General features: G+C 43.9%; 1 protein-coding gene across 1 annotated transcript; it reads left to right on the plus strand.

Annotated features, from left to right (window-relative positions):
- The first annotated feature begins 1,911 nt into the window (after nucleotides 1-1,911).
- On the plus strand, nucleotides 1,912-22,003 carry LOC116506922 (sodium-dependent serotonin transporter-like). The gene is made up of 2 exons (XM_032214811.1): nucleotides 1,912-2,236; nucleotides 21,291-22,003. The coding sequence occupies exon 2, from the start codon at nucleotides 21,416-21,418 to the stop codon at nucleotides 21,902-21,904; it is 489 nt and encodes a 162-aa protein (XP_032070702.1). The 5' UTR covers nucleotides 1,912-2,236; nucleotides 21,291-21,415; the 3' UTR covers nucleotides 21,905-22,003.
- The last annotated feature ends 472 nt before the right edge of the window (nucleotides 22,004-22,475 follow it).

The raw sequence follows: 22,475 nt of genomic DNA on the forward strand, positions 1-22,475 counted from the left end.
AGCAACTGCAACTTCACCCCAAAATATAATTTAAATGTCACTCCGTCCCCTTGAAGGGGTCTCGGATGAGGGGCTGCCACCCTCCCTCCTGAAATCTCCCCTTTTTAATCAGATATATTGGCCACAATGCCCCCCCACTCCTCATTTTTTTGCAAATCCATCAGGACAATCAGCTGAGCAAGTAAAGGTAGTCCTTGACTTACGACCTTTCATTGAATGACCATTCAAAGTTACCATGGCCTGGAAAAAAGTGACTTACGACGGTTGCCGCATCCCCACGATCAGGTGATCAAAATTCAGACATTTCTCAATTGACTCGTATTTATGACGGTTGAATGTCACACAATTCCCTTCATATGACCTGACAAACAAGTCGATGGGGAAACTGGATTCACTTAACAACCGTGTGAATAACTTAATGACTGCGGTGCTCCACTTAACAACCGTGGTAAGAAAGATCGAAAAATGGTGCAAAGCTCACTTAACAACTGTCTCACTTAGCAACAGAAATTTGCGGCTCAATTATATTCTTATACAGGACTACTTGTATAATACAATCTGGTATAATATAAAAGTACACAGGTAGTCCTCAAGTTGCAACAGTTCATTTAGTGACCAAAGTGACGACAACACTGAAAAACGTGACTTATGACCGTTTTTCACACTTACGACCGTGGCCGCATTCCCCACAGTCAGGTGATCAAAATTTAGCCCTTTGGCAATTGACTCATATTTACGACGGTCACAAGATCACGTGATCCCCTTTAACGACTTTCGGATAAGCAACGATGACAGGGAAGCCAGATTCACTTAACAACCATGCGACTAACTTAACAACGGTGGTGATTCACTTAACAACCGTGGCAAGGAAACTCAATAAAGTGGGCGGGGGGACTCACCTAACCTCAGATGTTGTGGGAGCTTCATCCCTGGAAGCTTTCAAGAAGAGACTGGATGGCCATCGGTCAGAAATGGTGCAGGGTCTTCTGTTTGGGGCCAGGGGGTTGGACTAGATGACCTCCAGGTTCCCTTCCAACTCTATTTTGATTGAAAGGGTATCAACCGATGGAACAGAAGTTGCCTTCAGAAGTTGTGGGAGCTTCATCACTGGAGGCTTTCAAGAAGAGACTGGACTGACATCGGTCACAAATGGTGCGGGGTCTCCTGCTTGGGGCCAGGGGGTTGGACTAGATGACCTCCACGGTCCCTTCAAACTCTGTTATTCTGTTATTATTCTGTTATTCAGAAGTTGTGGGAGCTTCATCCCTGGAGGCTTTGAAGAAGAAGCTGGACTGTCATCGGTCAGAAATGGTGTAGGGTCTCCTGCTTGGGTGGGTGGGGGGGGGGGTTGGACTAGATGACCTCCAGGGTGCCTTCCAACTCTGTTAATCCGTATCTCTAACCACTGCCTCGCTTAGCAGTGCTGGGCTCCACTGTGACCTTAAGCCCAGAACAACCTGCATGAAAACTCCTTTTGCAGAATATCAATTATACAAATCATATACAAAATAATATTAATGAGAGTGTGCTATACACAACATGTAAAGAAACTTGCTTTAGTTTCTGACTTGGGGAGCATTTTAGGAGCCGAGGGGGAAAGTGTCCGCCCGGGTATTTCTATTTAACTCCTGTTTCCCCCCCCCCTCCCACGTTTATCTGCCTTAAAGCAAGTGGAGAGGAGAAGGAGGGGTGCTGCGTGCACGAGTCGTGGGAAAGAAAGGGGATTGGGACAAAGAAGACGCCAACTTCATAAGCCTCTCGCCAGCCCCCAAGAGGGCTCCCCCTTCTCCATGAGGACTAGCATCCCCGCCAGCGGCTGCTCCCATCCCCGATCTCCTGCTTGCCTCCCCGACCGCCCCCTCCCCATCAAGCCCAGCCCCAGCCCAGCCCACCCTCGGCAGCTGATCCCCTCCCGGCGCTTTGGAGATCTGGCGTCTCCTTCAATGGATTCACCTCCAGGCGGAGAGCCGCAGCTGCGATCCCGGGGGAAGCAGAAAGTTTAGCAGCAGAAGATCTTGCTCGGGAAAGACGGGAGCGAAGGCAAGGAAGGAAGGAAGGAAGAACGCCAGAAAGGAAGAGAGCAATCCAAAAGTCTTGGAGAGGTTTTTAAACTCCGGACCATGTGAAAAACCGGCTGCAGAATATATATTTTTCCCCTTCTGCTTGTGCACAAAATGTCCAGATTTGGGTGAAACTAATCCAGCAAGATTTTGCAAAGAAGCTCTGGCTAAAACAGGTAATATTTAATTTTTACGCATTTTACTTTTCCCTCTCTCTTTTTTTTTAAAATTCCATTTTGTTATCCTGGATGCAAAAGTAAAGAGCAGGCAAAGATTTCCCCCGCTCCCATGCCATGCTGAGTTTTTGCCTTCTCTCCTTTGCTAACTTCAGGGCAAGACACTGAATGGGTGTGTAAGGCAAGTGTGTTGCACTACCGGCTTGCTTTAATTCGGGGTGGTGGTGGTGAGAGGGAACGGGTGTCTCCTAGTTGTGCAACGGGAGAGACTGATCCTCTCCCAGCACCCCTGGAAATAAAATAAAAAATAAATCAAAGCTCCCTTGCAAAGAATTGGGCTTTGAACTTTCTTTCCAAAGCTTTTCCTCCTTCCTTTCTTTTCTCCGTCCGTCCACGCTCCCCGGTTCTCCGTTCTGGAGGATGAGGAACTGAGCGTGTTTGCACAATGTTTGACAAGTGGGTGCAACAATTTATTTAGCGCTCTCTGCCGCAGATCAAAATCTGGGTTTTAAGGGAGCAGAGGAGAAGTTGAGAGCGAGACTTCAAATCTGGCTAAATCGTAGGATGAAGGGAGCCAGCTTGGTGTGTCTAACCCACTGAAGAGAAGGCTTGGGGGGGGGGGGCATGAGAGCATCTTCCAATATTTGGGGGGCTGCCCCAAAGAAGAGGGGGGGACACCTGTTCTCCAAAGCACCAAAGAAGGCAGAAGAAACAACGGATGGAAGCTTAATAAGGGGAGAAGCAACCTAGAATTAAGGAGAAATTTCCTATCAGTGTAATAATTCTGTATTTGTTTGCATCTGGACCCCAAACGTTGCCGCTAAATTGTAATTTGTCTCACGGCAGCACCAGTGAAAAATGTATGAAAATACGAGGATAGCATGAACCCAAAAGAAGAGAACATATATGTAGTTCACGGGATGAACCGTGGAGTTCTCGGCTCTCTCTGAGCTGGGTGGTTTTCTTGCGGACATTTCAAGACCCAACTAAGGAACGCCATCAGTGCTAGAAGAGAGTGGGGTTTGCGGAGAGGAGGAAGAAGAGAAGGAGGAGGACTGGGGGAGTCCTTGGCACAGGGGTGAAATTCAGCAGGTTCGGACAGGTTCCGGATAAATCGGTAGCGGAAATCTTGAGTAGTTTGGAGAACCGGCAAACGCCACTTTTGACTGGCCCCAGAGTGGGGTGGGAATGGGGATTTTGCAGGATCCTTCCCCTGCCACGCCCACATAGCCACGCCCACAGAACTGGTAGTAAAAAATAAATAAATAGGGTTTCACCACTGCCTTGGTGCTCTCTGAGTTTTCTTGCAGGCGTTTCATGCCCCAACTAGGAAACATCATCAGTGCTAGAAGGGAGGGAGTATTCGTAATTAATTCGTAATTCGTAATTTAATGAGCTTATATGCTGCCCAATCCTGGAGGACTCCGGGCGGCTTCGCAAAGAGGAACAGGAGAAAAGGAAAAGAAAAGGGAAATTAATCAAGGAGAGAAGCAACCTCAAAATAAGGAGAAACCTCCTAACAGCGAGGACAATTAATCAGTGGAACAACTTGCCACCAGAAGTCGTAGATGCTTCATCATCACTGGAGACTTTTAAGAAAAGAACGAACAAGCATTTATCTGGAATGGTATAGGCTCTCCTGCTTGAACAGGAGGCTGGACTAGAAGACCTCCAAGGTCCCTTCCACCCCTAGGAGTCTATACTCTGGGTTGTAACACAACCCTCCTTTTTAAAAAGAATGTGTAGCATCGATTTTAGGACTGAGAAAGTCTTTCCCACAGTATTTTGGCCTTTTTCCCTTCAAGAAGAGTTTGGGATGCTGATTCGGGGTGTGTAGACACAGCTGGTTTTTCCATTTTGCAAGCCCTCGCTTGAATTTTATCTTATGGTGTGGCTTGAAACCGGACAAATAAGCTTGAATTTAAGAGGGGAAATAATGTAGATTTGGGGAGGGGAAAATCCACAAAGAGAGAAGGACTGGGAGGGGGGGACGTGATAGCATCTTCCAATATTTGAGGGGCTGCCACAGAGAAGAGGGGGTGAACCTATTCTCCAAAGCACCAGAAGGCAGGACAGGAAGCGATGGATGGAAACTAATCAAGGAGAGAAGCAACTTAGAACTAAGGAGAAATTTCCTGACGGGGAGGACAATTAACCAGTGGAACAGCCTGCCACCAGAAGGTATGAATGCTCCAGCACTGGAAGTTTTTAAGAAGATGTCGGATATCCATTTGTCTGAAGTGGTATAAGGTTTCCTGCCTAGGCAGGAGGCTGGACTAGAAGACCTCTAAGGTCCCTTCCAACTCTGTCTTATGTAAAAAAGAAAAAGAAAATCCAGTGTCTCTGCTGGTTTATTTTGCGTGGAAAAACTCCTCGAGACTCCAGAAAAATGACGTAGGCGAGTTTGTTTCTTCTTATTTTTTTTTTTACAAATGTTATGGACGTTTATTATAATATAAAATACGTATAAAACCAAGGATAATCAGGGTGTAAGGGAAAGAAAAGGGGGTACGAAGTCAGAGGGAGGAAAAATAGCAGTGACTTCCAACTTTTTCCAGTGCAGTAGAACAGTGTTTCTCAACCTTGGTGACTTTAAGTCCCGTGGACCTCAACTCCCAGAATCCCCCAGCCAGCAGAGCTGGCTGGGGGAATTCTGGGATTTGAAGTCCACGGGACTTAAAGTCACCAAGGTTGGGAAACACTGCAGTAGAATACAAAATATACTAGCCCTGATGGCGTTAGCTAGTTGGGTAATGAGACATCTGCAAGAAAACTCCCAAGCTCAGAGAGAACCATGGTTCAACCTTGAGCTACAAATATTCTCCTTTTTTTTGATACAAAACGCAATTACAGTCTCAACGTTTTGCTTTAACATATTTTTTAAGCATAACCATTTACCTAACTATAGTTAATAGAATCATCAAAAAATCAAAGTTTCTTTCTTTTTATGGTGGTTTTGAGTCCAGGAAGTAGTTTCCAAGTAGAAACAAAACAGGATTAATTATTTTCTTTAATTAAAGCATTTAGAACCTAGGATAACAGAGTCAGAAGGGACCTTGGAGGTCTTCTAGTCCAACCCCCTGCTCAGGCAGGAGACCCTATGCCATTCCAGATAAATGCTTGTCCGTTCCTTTTCTTAAAAGCCTCCAGTGATGATGAAGCACCCACGGCTTCTGGTGGCAAGTTGTTCCACTGATTAATTGTCCTCGCTGTTTCTCCTTATTTCTAAGTTGCTTCCCTGCTTGATTAGTTTCCACCCGTTGCTTTCTGGAGCACCCACAGCTTAATCCATCTCTTCAAGGTCCCCCCGGCAGAAGATACGTCTCTTGCAGTTGGCTTGATTTTTGGAATAAACTACCATGGTTTGAGAGGACAGGAGGTAACCTGGCTTAAAGAGCAGTGAAGGTGGATAAGAACATTCCACTGTTTCAGTTTTTCGGATTACTCCTAAAAGGGGAATTTTACGAGATAAGCAAAAGAGCATACTTCTGTAACTCTTGTGAAGTGGATCTTAAATCACAGTGCCGGGTTCAAGAAACGGCTTGTTTGACGGGCCAGTTTCTCCTGCGCAGAATGGAGGGGGAGAATTCCTAATGTAGAATAGAATGGAATAGAATAGAATAGAATAGAATATATGGAATGGAAGAGAAGGGAATACAATACAATACAACAGAATACAGGAATGGAATGGAATGGAATAGAATGGAATAGAATAGAATAGATGGAAGGGAAGGAAATACAATACAATAAAATACAATACAATACAACACAATACAGGAATGGAATGGAATAGAATAGAATGGAAGGGAAGGGAAGGGAATACAATATAATACAACACAATACAGGAATAGAATAGAATAGAATATATGGAATGGAAGAGAAGGGAATACAATATAACAGAATACAGGAATGGAATAGAATAGAATAGAATAGATGGAAAGGAAGGGAAGGGAATAAAATATAATACAACACAATACAGAAATAGAGTAGAATAGAATAGAATAGAATAGATGGAAGGGAAGGGAATACAGTACAATACAATACAATACAACACAATACAGGAATGGAATTGAATGGAACAGAATAGAATGGAAGAGAAGGGAATACAATACAACAGAATACAGGAATAGAATAGAATAGAATAGAATAGAATAGAAAGGAAGGGAAGAGAATAAAATATAATACAACACAATGCAGAAATAGAGTAGAATAGAATAGAATAGAATAGAATATATGGAAGGGAAGGGAATACAATACAATACAACAGAATACAGGAATGGAATAGAATAGAATAGAATAGAATAGACGGAAAGGAAGGGAAGAGAATAAAATATAATACAACACAATACAGAAATAGAGTAGAATAGAATAGAATAGAATATATGGAAGGGAAGGGAATACAATACAATACAACAGAATACTGGAATGGAATAGAATAGAATAGAATAGATGGACTGGAAAGGAATACAATACAATAAAATACAATACAACACAATGCAGGAATGGAATGGAATAGTATAGAATAGAATAGAATAGAATAGAATAGAAGAATAACCGAATTGGAAGGGACCTTGGAGGATTGGACCAATTGGATCCCACCATTAGATCCAGCCAATTCTGTTAACGACAAATGCTAATGTATGTATGTATGTATGTATGTATATGTATATATTTATTTATTTTGCATTTCCGAAAGAGATTGTGGAGGTCTGCAATCTCTCGCGCTGATCCCAGTTGGAGCCTGGGGGAAAAAGCTTTGTCCAGGCAGGCCTGGAATTTCCACCCATACCGAAAAGAATGCAATACACAATAAATAGGGGAAAAAAACAACCAAGAATGATCATAAGGAGTGCCAACTCATGGAAAAGCTCACGGGGGAAGGATGAAGGGTTGTGGGTTTGTGTGTTTTGGGACAAGCAACTTCACCGCATGTTTTTAAAGCTGAGAAATTCTAAGTCCCTGTTTTTTTTTCTCTCTCTCTCTCTTTTTTTTTAAATTGGCCACAAAGGCATAAAGTCAGCCAAGTTTACAAAGAAAAAACAATTCTTAAAGACACCGTTGGTGTTCGGCAGAAAATTGCTCCCCTACTGATGTGCGTCTCCAATGAGCGTGGTTGTGTATTTGTGTGTGTCTGTGTGTGTTTGTGTTGGGGCAGGAAACAGACAAGAGGCATTAGCAAATCTTTCTAAGGCAGTGTTTCTCAACCTTGGCGACTTTAAGTCCGGTGGACTTCAACTCCCAGAATCCCCCAGCCAGCACAGCTGTGCTGGCTGGGGGATTCTGGGAGTTGAAGTCCACAGGACTTAAAAGTCGCCAAGGTTGAGAAACACTGTTCTAAAGCATATTCGGATGATTTCATCCCAACACAGAGACCCAACGAACTTTGCTCATCACAACCGAGCCTCGGTGAGTGTGAGAACTCAAGGTTGCGCTTGTGAACAATCCTTGTGTAAGGAGTGTGAGTTTGCTCTGGGAACACACAGCCTCTTAGACACTGGCTGGGAGATGTCGAAGCAGACTTTCCCCCAGCCTTGGCAGCCCGAAGAGGCGAGGACGTCAACTCCCAGGTCGGTGTGTGCAAATCGAGGGTTTGGCCTTGGCACCAGCTGTGGGTCAGTTCTTACGCCACTTTCTCGTGGCTGCTCACAGGTGTAAAGTCCTCCAGGCCGCGTAAAAAAAACGGGCGCAAGATCTGGCACGAATCGGTTTTTCTGATTTGTGCCTAAGAGGTCTGGGCCGTCAGAAGCGCCCATCTTGGGCCGATGATGGTTGATGATTAACCAAGGTTTGAACATTGCGACAGCTTTAGCAAGCCAGCTTCGGCGGAGACTCCCACGCCCGGCTCTTCCTGGGAGCTCCGGGATCAAGACAGGAGGCTCGCTTCTCTCTACAACCTGCCGGGCAGGGCGGATTTTGGAGGAGAGGGGGGGAATTGGAGATCCAGCAATTAATCCGAGGAATTGGTTTTGTCCCCGTCTGTGGTCTTCCCAACCAACAGCCTTGCAGGGTAGGCCGGGGAGAAAGGAGGATTCCCTCATGGGCTGGGTTCAGAAGGTGTGGCGAGAGAAGGACAGGACAGGCAAGTTGTGGTGTATTTATTATCTTGTTTATTGATCATTTTATTGAGCTGTATCTATTTATGTAACCACCTGTCTTTATGAATAATTCAAGGCAGCGAACGTATCCGATGTACCTATTTAACACCTAAGAAAAACCCTGTGAGGGGACTAGAACTCACCTGGTCTGCTTTGATGCCTAAAGTGGGACTAGAACTCACCATCGCCTGGTGATTGGCCCAAAGTCATCCAATTGGCTTTTCACGCCTAAGGCGGGACTAGAACTCACCATCTCCTGGTGATTGGCCCAAACTCATCCAATTGGCTTTCATGTCTAAGGTGGCACTAGAACTCACCGTCGCCTGGTGATTGGCCCAAAGTCATCCGATTAGATTTCATGTCTAAGGTGGCACTAGAACTCACTGTCGCCTGGTGATTGGACCAAGTCATCCAATTAGCTTTCGTACCTAAGGCAGGACTAGAACTCACCGTCGCCTGGTGATTGGCCCAAAGTCATCCAACTGATTTTCACGCCTAAAGTGGGAGTGACAAGACCAAGCTGTCTCACTCTCTATATCAGGATGATCCATGGAAAGGAGGTCAAAAAAGTCAAGATACTTAGTAACTCTTAGTAACTCTGAATCCGACCGAACACAATTAAGAGCCTTTGTTAGGACTTATCTAGTGGCGATACGGGCGGCAAAATGGGCGCATTTTTCCGCTCTTATTCCATCCGCAGAATCTCGCCCAGCTGCCCTGTTTAGAATAGCCCGCTCCCTCTTGAGAGCCGAGGTGGTGCAGTGGTTAGAGTGCAGTACTGCAACCACTTCAGCTGACTGCTATCTGCAGGTCGGCGGTTCAAATCTCACCGGCTCAAGGTTGACTCAGCCTTCCATCCTTCCGAGGTGGGTGAAATGAGGACCCAGACTGTGGGGGCGATATGCTGACTCTGTAAACCGCTTAGAGAGGGCTGAAAGCCCTATGAAGCGGTATATAAGTCTAACTGCTATTGCTATTGCTATTGAAAGGGAGGGATGCGGATGACCCTTTACAGGGCAGAGCTGAGGAATTTGTCCAGTTTCTGTCGGATAAAATCGCTCGGATTCGGTCGGACCTGGACTCCACTTGGACGGTACCAGCCGAGGCGCCGGGGGAAGGTCTTGATCGGATTTTATGGAGTGAGTTTCAACTTGTCGCTCCTGAGGAAGTGGACAAGGCCATGGGAGCAGTGAGTGCCTCCACCTGTATACTGGACCCGTGCCCCTCCTGGCTGGTCTCGACCAGCAGGGAGGTGACACGTGGCTGGCTCCAGAGGATTGTTAACACCTCTCTTCGGGAGGGATCCTTCCCGCACCCCCTAAAGGATGCGGTGGTGAGACCCCCTCCTGAAGAAACCTTCCCTGGACCCAGCTATTTTGAACAACTATCGTCCAGTCTCCAACCTCCCTTTCGTAGGGAAGGTTGTTGAGAAGGTGGTGGCCTTTCAACTCCGACGGACCTTGGATGAAACAGATTATCTGGATCCCTTTCAGTCGGGTTTCAGGCCTGGTTACGGCACGGAAACTGCTTTGGTCGTACTGATCGATGATCTCTATCGATGATCGACATTCCTCTATCCTAATGCTTCTTGACCTCTCAGCGGCCTTCGATACCATCGACCATGCTATCCTTCTGCGACGGTTGCAAGAGGTGGGAGTGGGAGGCACCGTCCTACCTACCTCTCGGACAGGTCGCAGTCGGTGTTGGTCGGAGGACAGAGATCGACCCCTAGGTCCCTCAATTATGGGGTGCCGTAGGGCTCGGTCCTGTCCCCCCTCCTATTTAACATCTACATGAAGCCGCTGGGTGGGATCATACGCCGGCACGGGATTAATTTTCACCAATACGCGGATGATACTCAATTGTATCCGTCCGCCCCGTGCCAACTCAGCGAAGCAGTAGAAGTGAGGTGCCAGTGCCTGGAGGCTGTCAGGGTCTGGATGGGAACGAACAAGCTTGCGCTCAATCCCGACAAGACTGAGTGGCTATTGATGCTCCCTCCCAAAGATGGTCCAGCTATTCCATTTCTCAGTCTGGGGAGGTGAAATTATACGCCCCTCAGAGAGGGTTCGCAATTTGGGAGTCCTCCTGGATCCGCAGCTGACGTTAGAATATCATCTGTCGGCTGTGACCAAGGGGATCTTTGCCCAGGTTCGCCTGGTGCACCAGTTGCGACCCTATCTGGACCGGGAGGCCCTTCGGATGGCGCCCTCGTCACCTCAAGACTGGATTACTGTAATGCGGTCTACATGGGGCTGCCCCTGAAGAGTGTTCGAAGACTGCAGCTGGCCCAGAATGCAGCCACGCGAGCGATAATGGGTGTACCTAGATACACCCATGTTGCACCTACCCTCCGCGAGCTGCACTGGCTCCCATTGGTCTTCGGACACGCTTCAAGGTGCTAGTCGTTACTTTTAAAGCCCTACATGGTTTAGGACCTGGCTACCTGAGAGACCGCCTCCTGCCATTTACCTCCCAACGACCAATGAGATCACACAGATTGGGCCTCCTCCGGGTGCCATCGGCCGGCCAATGCCGGCTGGCGGCTCCCCCGGGGGAGGGCCTTCTCTGTTGCTGCCCCGGCCCTATGGAATGATCTCCCCGTAGAGATCCGGACCCTTACTACTCTTCCGGCCTTCCGTAAAGCTACTAAGACATGGCTTTTCCGGCAGGCCTGGGGCTGTTGATTAGTATCCAGCCCCACTCTAAGCGGTATGCATGTTTTGTAATTTTCAAAATTTGTATTTTATTTTAATTTTTATATATGTCCCTTGTCTTTTTTTTTTTTTCTGTAAATGTGTTTTATTTTCCATTTTCATTTTCGTACGGTCACACATATACTGTACAGAACCGGGGCCATATAACATTAAACAATAAACACAGCCATTCCTCTTGTCAATAATACCCCCCAAAATAGAAACCCAATGTACCTCTTCGACCCTCCATACACCCTTTCTTACGCCCCCCTCCAACTTTCCGTCTTCATCATTCCCCTCTACCCTACTTCCCCTCCCCCTCTACCACTCCTCTCTCCCGATACACTCCCTCCCTTCCTTCTCACCCTCCCTCCAATCCCTCTCTCCCATCCCTCTCTACCCCTCTCTCTTCTATCCCTCTACTCCTCCCTTCGGTGTATTTCTACTATCTATTAATATATTCAGCTTGTCCTATTTTTACACTGGAATTAAAGAGCAACAGTATACAAGTGCAATCGTGTTACTTTAGTATCTAGCACATACTATATATCCCCCCTCCCTCCTCCCCCCTAAGACCCCACCTCCCTTCCCCCCCCCCCCGACTTCCCAGAGCCCGTACACGGTGTAGCTTTTTAACAAACACAGTCTAAAATATATTAAGACAAAGGAAATTAAAAAAAAAGAAAGTCAATAACATCTCTGCGTTGAACTCAGCTTCTTCCTGTTGCACAAACTTTGAGCAGTTTAAATTATTCCTAATCTTAAGCATAGGCTATCTGGGATTTCTCAGTCCCGTATTTGTTTTGTGTATAGTCAATCCATTTTTTCCAGTCTCGTTTATATCTCTCATTTGAGTGGTCTTTGAGATATGCCGATATTTTAGCCATCTCGGCTAAGTTTGTGACTTTCAATGTCCATTCTTGGGTTGTAGGCAAGTCTTCCTTCTTCCAGTATTGCGCCACCAACAGTCTTGCTGCCGTTATTAGATGCAGAACCAAATTGGTCTCTGCCGCTGTAAAGTCAGTACTTATACCTAGTAAAAATAACTGAGGAGTAAACTTTATCCTTCTTTTAAAGATATTTTGCATGATCCACCACATTTTTATCCAAAATGCCTTAACCTTTCGACAACTCCACCATATATGAAAATATGTAGCATCGAGAGAACCACACCTCCAACATTTAGGCTGTACGTTCGGGTACATAGAAGCCAGCTTTCTAGGATCTAAATGCCATCTATAGAACATCTTGTAAAAATTTTCTCTCAGGTTTTGTGCTTGTGTAAATTTCACATTTCTTACCCAGATTCTTTCCATGTCTCCAACATTATTAGTTCTTCAATATTCTGAGCCCACTTTATCATACAATCTTTAACCAATTCCGTTTCCGAATCCATCTGTATTAGTACATTATATATCCTCTTTATATGCATTAAGCTTTGATCTCTTATTTGTTTAAACAGATTATCCTCAACTTGGATAAAACCAGTTTTTTGGTCTATTTTCCACCTGGCCTGTAAATGGCCATACTGGAACCATGTTTGAACTACCTTCTCCTCTTTCAATACCTCTAAAGATTTTAGTTGTGGAACCCCCCTTTCCAAAGTGAGAAGTTGTCTGTAGGTGGTTCTATCGTGTTTTTGTTCTATATTCATATTTTCAATTGCATGTCTAGGAATTGCCCACATGGGTAACTTATCATTTAGTTTATATTGATATATGTCCCTGGTCTTGTCTGTAAGCTGCCCAGAGTCCCTAGGGAGTGGGCGGCATACAAATGTCAATAAACCTAAACCTAAGATATTTTGTTTTATGCTGGCTGAGGCTTGATCATGTTGTCCCAGCTGCCATCTTGACTTTTTTGACCCATTGTGTCAAGGAAAAAATACCTGTATTTTCTTAATAAGGGACTTAACAAAACCCTCTGAAAATGTAGAGAATGACAGTTAATCCCTGACATGCAGTTGTTAAGTGAGTTTTCCCTCATTTTACGACTTTCCTTGCCGCTGTTGTTAACTGAAGCACAGCAGTTGTTAAATGAGGAACATGGTCGCTAAGTGAATCCGGCTTCCCTGTTGATTCGGCCTGTCACAAGAGTCGCAAATGGGGATCACGTGACCCCCCAGAACACTGTGACGGTCATAAATATGAGTCAGTCACAAGGCGCCTGAATTTTGATCACGACACCCCAGGAATGGCGCAATGGCCGTAAGTGTGAAAAGCGGTCATAAGTCCCTTACTTCAGTCGGTCACTAAATGAACAGTTGTAAATCGAATTCTGATCCCAGCTGCAGTCATAAGTTCTATTCTTTGGCCTTCGGGGTGTTGATTTGTTTCCTACAGACGAAGGTGCTAGACCTCATGATTATTGCCAAAGTGAATGTCTTAGTTTGTCATCTGATGACTTAAAAAAAAGCAAAAATCAGGAAATTAATCTGGTTTTTGAATGTCGGCTCTTTGCACACAGAGGGGCCTCAAATTACAACGCTTCATTTAACGACCATTCAAAGTTGCAACAAAGCTGAAAAAGCGACATCCGGCTATTTTTCACACCACCGTTGCATCCTTTCCAGGGCCGCCTGATCAAAATTCAGGCACCACTGACTCGTATTTATGACGGTTTTATCCCCTTTTGCGACCTTTTGACCAGCAAAGTCAATTGGGGGAATCCAGATTCATTTAACAACCGGGTGACTAATTTAACAACAGCAGTGATTCACTTAACCACTGCAGCCAAAAAGATCGTAAAACGAGTCCAAATTCACTGAGCCTTGCTTCACAGCAAAAAGTTTGGCCGTTTTGATTCAGCTGTCATACAATAGAATACAATACAATAGCAGAGTTGGAAGGGACCTGGGAGGTCTTCTAGTCCAACCCCCTGCCTAGGCAGGAAACCCTATACTGTTTCAGACAAATGGCTATCCAGCATCTTCTTAAAGGCTTCCAGTTTTGGGGCATTCACAACTTCTGGAGGCAACTTCTGTTCCACTGATTAATTGTTCTAACTGTCAGGAAATTCCTCCTCAGTTCTAAGTTGCTTCTCTCCTTGATTAGTTTCCACCCATTGCTTCTTGTTCTACCCTCAGGTGCTTTGGAGAATAGCTTGACTCCCTCTTCGTTGGGGCAACCCCTGAGATCTTGGAAGACTGCTATCATGTCTCCCCTGGTCCTTTTCATTAATACAATTACAGTACAATACAATACAATAGCAGAGTTGGAAGGGACCTTTGAGGTCTTCTAGTCCAACCCCCTGCCTAGGCAGGAAACCCTATACCGTTTCAGACAAATGGCTATCCAACATCTTCTTAAAGACTTCCAGTGTTGGGGCATTCACAACTTCTGGAGGCAACTTCTGTTCCACTGATTAATCGTTCTCACTGTCAGGAAAATTTCTCCTCAGTTCTAAGTTGCTTCTCTCCTTGATTAGTTTCCACCCATTGCTCCTTGTCCTGCCTTCAGGTGCCTTGGAGAACAGCTTGACTCCCTCTTCTTTGGGGCAACCCCTGAGATATTGGAAGGCTGCTATCTGCTATCATGTGGCAGGCAGTTCCAGGGCTCAAGGGTTTCCTTGTGTGCAGTTGTTTACGAAACCGACTTTGTTATAAGAGTTTGGGGGCCGTTTCCTTCTGGAGCTTGGAAGCATCCAAGGCGAATAAAATGCAATCAAAATAATCAAATGCAGGCCGAAAACAATGGAAGGTTAAATCAACCTGACATTTGACCAACTGGCCAGAAAACAGGGAGGAAAAATAACATTTAAGAAAAAGAAGCTGACGCCAAAAGATTTCGGTCTCAGCCGCTGACTGGAATTTTTCCCTGCTGGAGATAACCCTCCTTTGAGCTTTGCAAAACCACCAGTCTCTCCCCAGCCAACTTGTTGCCCTGGAGATGGCTGGATTTAAATGTAAGGCGCTAGATCTCAAGATTATGTGGAGGGGGGGCATGGCATCGGAGCAAGGGAAACAGCACGTCTCAGTCCTGTTTGACACCGAAATGTTGGTTTGAAAAGACGCCAGAAACAACTTTCAGCATCAGGAAACTCCTCGGGGTGGGAATGCAAGGCGGGTGGTCCTCGGTTTATGACCAAAACTGAGCCTAAAATTTATGTTGCTCAATGAAACATTAGTTAGGGGGAGTTTTAGGGGTTTGCTCCATTTTACGACTTTTGTTAAGTGAATCACAGCAGGTGTTAAGTTAGCTACACTTGAATCTTCCTTCTTCCCTCGACTCTGCTGGTTAGACGGTCGCAAAAGGGGATCACGTGACCCCGGGACACTGCGACCGTCATAAATGTGAATCATTTGGCAAGCGTCTGAATGTAAATCACGTGATTGCAGGGATGCCGCAACGGTCGTAAGTGTGAAAAATGGGTGTAGGTCACTTTTTTCGGTGCGGCTAGTCCTCAACGTACGACCCCAATTGGGCCCAGAATTTACGTTGTTAAGTGAGTTTTGACCCGTTTTACAACTTTCATTGCAGCTGTCATAAATGTGAGTTTGTAATAGACATAGCTGAATAATAATTGATAATGATAGTAATGTATATAATGTGGAGTTGATATGATAAATAATAATTGGATATGAGAAGGGAAGGTTGGAAATATTTTTGGACCATATACAAAGGTTATTAATCACAATAATTATCACTATTAAAAAATAAAATAAAACTATATACAGTTAAATGTTAACTAATATGGGGAAAACGTTACGATATACGATATAATGACATAAAGAAGGGAGAATGATAATAAACTATACTGCATGGAAGATGGAATTTTTGGTATTAAATGGATGTTTAGCTAAAACAGGATATGAGGATTTGATGTTAATAGAGGATTTTACAAATAAGTAAATGAAATGCTAGCATGTAGTTATGGATTAAATCTTTGGCATAGTTAAGGATGAAGGATGTTTAAATAACTGTAGTCAACTAAAAGTGGAGGTATGATGATGTCAATATGGTAAACATCTGAGTTAAGATATTTGAATTAATATGAATTAATGGAAGAGATGCACCAAAACATGTTGTAACCAGCTGATATACTTTTTTATAATATATACCTGTGGTTTTTAATTAAAATTTAAAAAAAATATTTTAAAAAAAATGTGAGTTTGTAGTCAAGCACCCGAATTCAACTCACGTGACCATGGGGATGCTGCAACGGTCATAAGTGTGAGGAACGGTCATAAGTCAGTTTTTCCCATTCCCTTGTAACTTTGAATGGCCACTAAATGAACTGTTGTAAGTCGAGGACCACCTGTACAGGTAGCCCTCGGGTTATGGACACAATGGGGGACAAAATCTCCATTGCGAAGCGAGAATAACAGAGTAACAGAGTTGGGACCTTCAAGATCATCTAGTCCAACCCTCTGCTCAGGCAGTAAACCTTCCCGGCCAGTTCCCAGCAAGCAAAGTCAATGGAGGAAGCCAAATTTGCTTAATGACTGCAGTGAAAATGGTCATAAAATCAGGTGTGATTTGCTTAACGACCGCCTGGCTTATAAATGGAAGCTCAGGTTCCGAAAAGGGTCGTAAGTTGAGGACTCGATCTATATATTTTGGTTCCTGATTGCAAAGCAACAAGAGCCTGGTAAGGTTGAGCGGCCTCTAAAACAGGTTCTCCTCCTTGAGTGAGGGGCTGGACTAGAGGACCTCCAAGGTCCCTTCTAGATTCCATTCCATTCTATTCTATTTTCTATTCTATTATTTCCATTTTCTATTCTATTATTTCCATATTTTGTTTTGTTCTATTCTATTTTCTATTCTATTATTTCCATATTCTGTTCTGTTCTGTTCTATTCTCTATTCTATTCTATTTTCTACTCTATTTTCTACTCTATTTTCTATTCTATTATTTCCATATTCTGTTCTGTTCTGTTCTGTTCTATTCTATTCTCTATTCTATTCTCTATTCTATTCTCTATTGTATTCTATTTTCTATTCTATTATTTCCATATTCTGTTCTGTTCTATTCTATTCTATTTTCTATTCTATTCTCTATTCTCTATTCTCTATTCTCTATTCTCTATTCTCTATTCTCTATTCTCTATTCTCTATTCTCTATTCTCTATTCTCTATTCTCTATTCTCTATTCTCTATTCTATTCTCTATTCTATTCTATTTTCTATTCTATTATTTCCATATTCTGTTTTGTTTTGTTCTGTTCTGTTCTCTATTCTATTCTATTTTCTATTCTATTATTTCCATATTCTGTTTTGTTTTGTTCTGTTCTGTTCTGTTCTATTCTATTCTCTATTCTATTCTCTATTCTATTCTCTATTCTATTCTCTATTCTATTCTATTTTCTGTTCTATTATTTCCATATTCTGTTTTGTTCTGTTCTGTTCTGTTCTCTATTCTATTCTATTTTCTATTCTATTATTTCCATATTCCTGTTCTGTTCTGTTCTATTCTCTATTCTATTCTATTTTCTACTCTATTTTCTACTCTATTTTCTATTCTATTATTTCCATATTCTGTTCTGTTCTGTTCTGTTCTCTATTCTATTCTATTTTCTATTCTATTATTTCCATATTCCTGTTCTGTTCTGTTCTGTTCTATTCTCTATTCTATTCTATTTTCTACTCTATTTTCTACTCTATTTTCTATTCTATTATTTCCATATTCTGTTCTGTTCTATTCTATTCTATTTTCTATTCTATTCTCTATTCTCTATTCTCTATTCTCTATTCTCTATTCTCTATTCTCTATTCTCTATTCTATTCTCTATTCTATTCTATTTTCTATTCTATTATTTCCATATTCTGTTTTGTTTTGTTCTGTTCTGTTCTGTTCTCTATTCTATTCTATTTTCTATTCTATTATTTCCATATTCTGTTTTGTTTTGTTCTGTTCTGTTCTGTTCTGTTCTATTCTATTCTCTATTCTATTCTCTATTCTATTCTCTATTCTATTCTCTATTCTATTCTCTATTCTATTCTCTATTCTATTCTCTATTCTATTCTATTTTCTGTTCTATCATTTCCATATTCTGTTTTGTTCTGTTCTGTTCTGTTCTCTATTCTATTTTCTATTCTATTATTTCCATATTCCTGTTCTGTTCTGTTCTATTCTCTATTCTATTCTATTTTCTACTCTATTTTCTACTCTATTTTCTACTCTATTTTCTATTCTATTATTTCCATATTCTGTTCTGTTCTGTTCTATTCTATTCTATTTTCTATTCTATTCTCTATTCTATTCTCTATTCTATTCTCTATTCTATTCTATTTTCTATTCTATTATTTCCATATTCTGTTTTGTTTTGTTCTGTTCTGTTCTATTCTATTCTCTATTCTATTCTATTCTATTTTCTATTCTATTATTTCCATATTCTGTTTGGTTTTGTTTTGTTCTGTTCTGTTCTATTCTATTCTCTGTTCTATTCTATTCTATTCTATTCTATTTTCTATTCTATTATTTCCATATTCTGTTCTGTTCTTATATTCTATTTTTCTATTCTATTTCCATAGTCTCTTCTGTTCTGTTCTGTTCCGTTTTGTTCTCTTCTAAGCTAAAGAGAAAGGAAAGATAAAGTTAATAAAGCCAACAAAAGAAAACCTCAGCTTTCTTGATTCTTCCTCTGTTTATGGAGAATGAAGAGATTGCTGACTTAATTGCAATTAAAAAAATAAATAAACAAAGCTGTAGTTACATTTTCCCCTGCTTGGAGAAGTGGCAAAAAACACGAGATGACGTTTTTATTATCTCTTATCTTTTATTACCCTTCACTGCAGGAACATCTACAGTGGAGGGTAAAATTAAAACTACAACAGTCCAACTGAAGCCGCCATCTTGACTTTTTTGACCTCTGCTGTATCAAGCACACCATAGGCTGAGTCAGCTCCCTGAATAGAATAGAATAGAATTTGGAATAGAATGGAATAGAATGTGGAATGGAATGGAATAAAATAGAATAGAATATGGAATGGAATAAAATATGGAATATAGAATGGAATAAAATATGGAATGGAATGGTACAGAATAGAATAGATTATGGAATGGAATGGAATGGAATGGAATAGAATATTGTCTGGACTGGACTACACTGGACTGGACTAGACTAGACTAGACTGGAATAGAATGGAATGGAATAGAATGGAATAGAATATGGAATGGAAGAGCAATAGAATAGCAATAGAATAGAATATGGAATGGAATGGAATGGAATACAATACAATATGGAATGGAATGGACTGGAATAGGATATGAATAGAATAAAAAATAGAATATGAATAGAATAGAATTCTTTATTGGCCAAGTGTGATTGGACACAGAAGGAATTTGCCTTTGGTGCAGATATTCTCAGTGTACATAAAAAAAAAGTTAACCTTCGTCAAGAGTCATAAGGTGCAGCACTTAATGATAGTCACAGGGTACAAATAAGCAATCAGGGAACAATCAATATCCATATCAATCGAATTTGTCAGCTGTGACCAGGGGGGCATTTGCCCAGGTTCGCCTGGTACACCAGTTGCGTCCCTACCTGAACCGGGAGGCTCTCACAACAGTCACTCGTGCCCTTGTGACCTCAAGGCTGGAATACTGCAATGTGCTCTACATGGGGCTGCCCTTGAAGAGCATCCGGCGACTTCAGCTAGTCCAGAATGCGGCCGCGCGAGCGATTGTGGGTGCACCTCGCTTCACCCACGTTACACCTATCCTCCGCGAGCTGCACTGGCTGCCTGTCGATCTCCGGGTGCGCTTCAAGGTGCTACTTATCACCTATAAAGCCCTTCATGGTAGTGGGCCTGGGTATTTGAGAGACCGCCTACTGCCAATTACCTCCACTAGACCGATACGATCGCATCGATTAGGCCTCCTCCGAATTCCATCTACTAGCCAGTGCAAACTGGCAACTACCCAGAGGAGAGCCTTCTCGGTGGCTGCTCCGACCCTCTGGAACGAACTCCCCGTGGAGATTCGGACCCTCACCACCCTTCAGTCCTTCCGCGCCGCTTTAAAGATCTGGCTGTCCCGGCTGGCCTGGGGTTAAGATTGTAGCCCCACCCGAATTGTGTGACTGTTGTGCTCTCTTTTAATATGTTGTATTGTTTCCATATTGGAATACTGTTTGTCTTCCCCCCCCCCTCCCTTTTTGAATTGTGAGCCGCCCTGAGTCCCCCCAGGGAAAAGGGCGGCATACAAATAAAGGAAATGAAAGGATTCAAGCCACAAAGTTACAGTCCTGCAGTCATAAGTGGGAGGAGGTGGGGGATAGGAACAACCAGAAGACTAATAGTAATAGTAAGGCAGCCTTAGTGAATGGTTTGACAGTGTTGACTTTCATGTCCGTTCAAAGCAATCAATGACACTCCAAAAAGGGACTTACGACCGTTTTTCATACTTATGACTGTTACAGCATCCCCCCCCCCACGGTCACGTGATTGAGATTCAGAACGCTGGACCACTGACTCGCAGTTATGACGGTCGCTGTATCCTGGGGGGTAATGTGATTGTGACCTTCTGGTGAGCAAAGACCACGGGGAAGCCAGATTCAGAATCAGAGTAGAGCTGGAGAAGGGGCCTTGGAGGTCTTCTAGTCCACCCCCTGCTCAAACAGGAGACCCAATAACATTTCAGGCAAGTGACAGTTCAGTCTCTTCTTGAAAGCCTCCAGGGAAAGGAAGGAAGGAAGGAAAGAAAGAAGGAAGGAAGAATAAAAGAGCTAGAAGGGACCTTAGAGGTCTTCTAGTCCAACCCCCTGCTCAAACAGGAGACCCAATAATATTTCAGGCAAGTGACAGTTCAGTCTCTTCTTGAAAGCCTCCACGGAAAGGAAGGAAGGAAGGAAGGAAGGAAGGAAGGAAGGAAGGAAGAATAACAGAGCTGGAGAAGGGATCTTGGAGGTCTTCTAGTCCAACCCCCTGCTCAAGCAGGAGACCCTATACCAATTCAGATAGGTGGCTGTTCAGTCTCTTCTTAAAAACCACCAGGGAAAGGAAGGAAGGAAGGAAGGAAGGAAGAATAACAGAGCTGGAGAAGGGACCTTAGAGGTCTTCTAGTCCAACCCCCTGCTCAAGCAGGAGACCCAATACCACTTCAGGCAAGTGACCGTCCAGTCTCTTCTTAAAAACCTCCAGGGATGAAGCTTAACTTCACTTAACAGCCAGTTGACTACCTTAACAAACGGCGACGACTCACTTAATGGCGTCGGCAACCAAGGTCGTAAAACGGGACGGAACCCGCCGCCTTGCTTAGCCACGGAAAGGTTGTAGTGGTAGGTGGTGTAATAACCTCTGTGTGTTTTTTGTCTCCGCGACAGCAGCAACAGGCGCTGTGTGTTTACCAGCCTCTCCTAGGGTGGAGTCGGCGTCCCCGGGGTCTTCTCCAGAACACCTGCAGCCAGCGGCCCATGGACAAGTGGACGAGGGTCTTCTAACCAGTGGGATGGAGGACACAGTCTCCAAGGGAGAGACCCAGGCTCTCCCCTCCCCGAAGGGGCCTTCGGACTGCAAAGATGGAAGCGATTGCATGGAGAACCGGCATCTCCTGGACAAAGGGAACGAGGCCACCTTGGAACTGACCGATGGGATCCAGAAACCCAACCCAGCCAGCCACGGGGAAAACAGGGCCACCAGTCCGGTCTCCAACGGCTTCTCCGGAGCCCAGAGCCCGCTCGGTGTTGGCAAGGCGGCAGGAGAGCCCCTGGCTCTCCCCTCTGGGCCCTCCCCTGGCCCGCCGACCACCGCCACCTTCGTGGTGGCAGGACCTCAACTGCCCTTGGCGGAACAGCGGGAGAGGGAAACCTGGAGTAAAAAAATGGACTTCCTCCTCTCGGTCATCGGCTACGCGGTGGATTTGGGTAACGTTTGGCGCTTCCCGTACATATGTTACCAAAATGGAGGAGGTGAGTTCCAAGGCTTGAAAGAACATTGAAGGTAGAGGAATGGAGGTGGAAGGGACCTCGGAGGTCTTCTAGTCTAGCCCCCTGTTCATTCAGGAGATTCTAAACTATCATGGAGAACGGTTGTTCAATCTCTTTTTAAAAGCCTCCCGTGATGAAGCACCCACAACTTCTGGTGGCAAGGAGTTCCACTGATTAATTGTCCTCACTGTCAGGAAATTTCTCCTCAGTTCTAAGTTGCTTCTCTCCTTGATTAGTTTCCACCCATTGCTTCTTGTTCTACCCTCAGGTGCCTTGGAGAATAGCTTGACTCCCTTTTCTTTGGGGCAACCCCTGAGATATTGGAAGACTCCCATCATGTCTCCCCTGGTCCTTCTTTTCATTAAACTAGCCATGCCCAGTTCCTCCAACCGTCCTTCATATGTTTCAGCCACCAGTCCCCTAATCCTCTTTCTTGCTCTTCTCTGCACTCTTTCTTTTACAATACAATAGGAGAGTTGGAAGGGACCTTGGAGGTCTTCTAGTCCAACCCCCTGCCTAGGCAGAAAACCCTATATTGTTCCAGACAAATGGCTATCCAACATCTTCTTAAAGACTTCCAGT

This window comes from Thamnophis elegans, chromosome 4, assembly GCF_009769535.1.
Source record: "Thamnophis elegans isolate rThaEle1 chromosome 4, rThaEle1.pri, whole genome shotgun sequence".
Classification (NCBI taxonomy): Eukaryota; Metazoa; Chordata; class Lepidosauria; order Squamata; family Colubridae; genus Thamnophis; species Thamnophis elegans.

What these genes read in the sequence shown, in the direction of transcription:
- LOC116506922 (XM_032214811.1), top strand. Translation starts at nt 21,416, where the DNA reads ATGGAGGACACAGTCTCCAAGGGAGAGACCCAGGCTCTCCCCTCCCCG.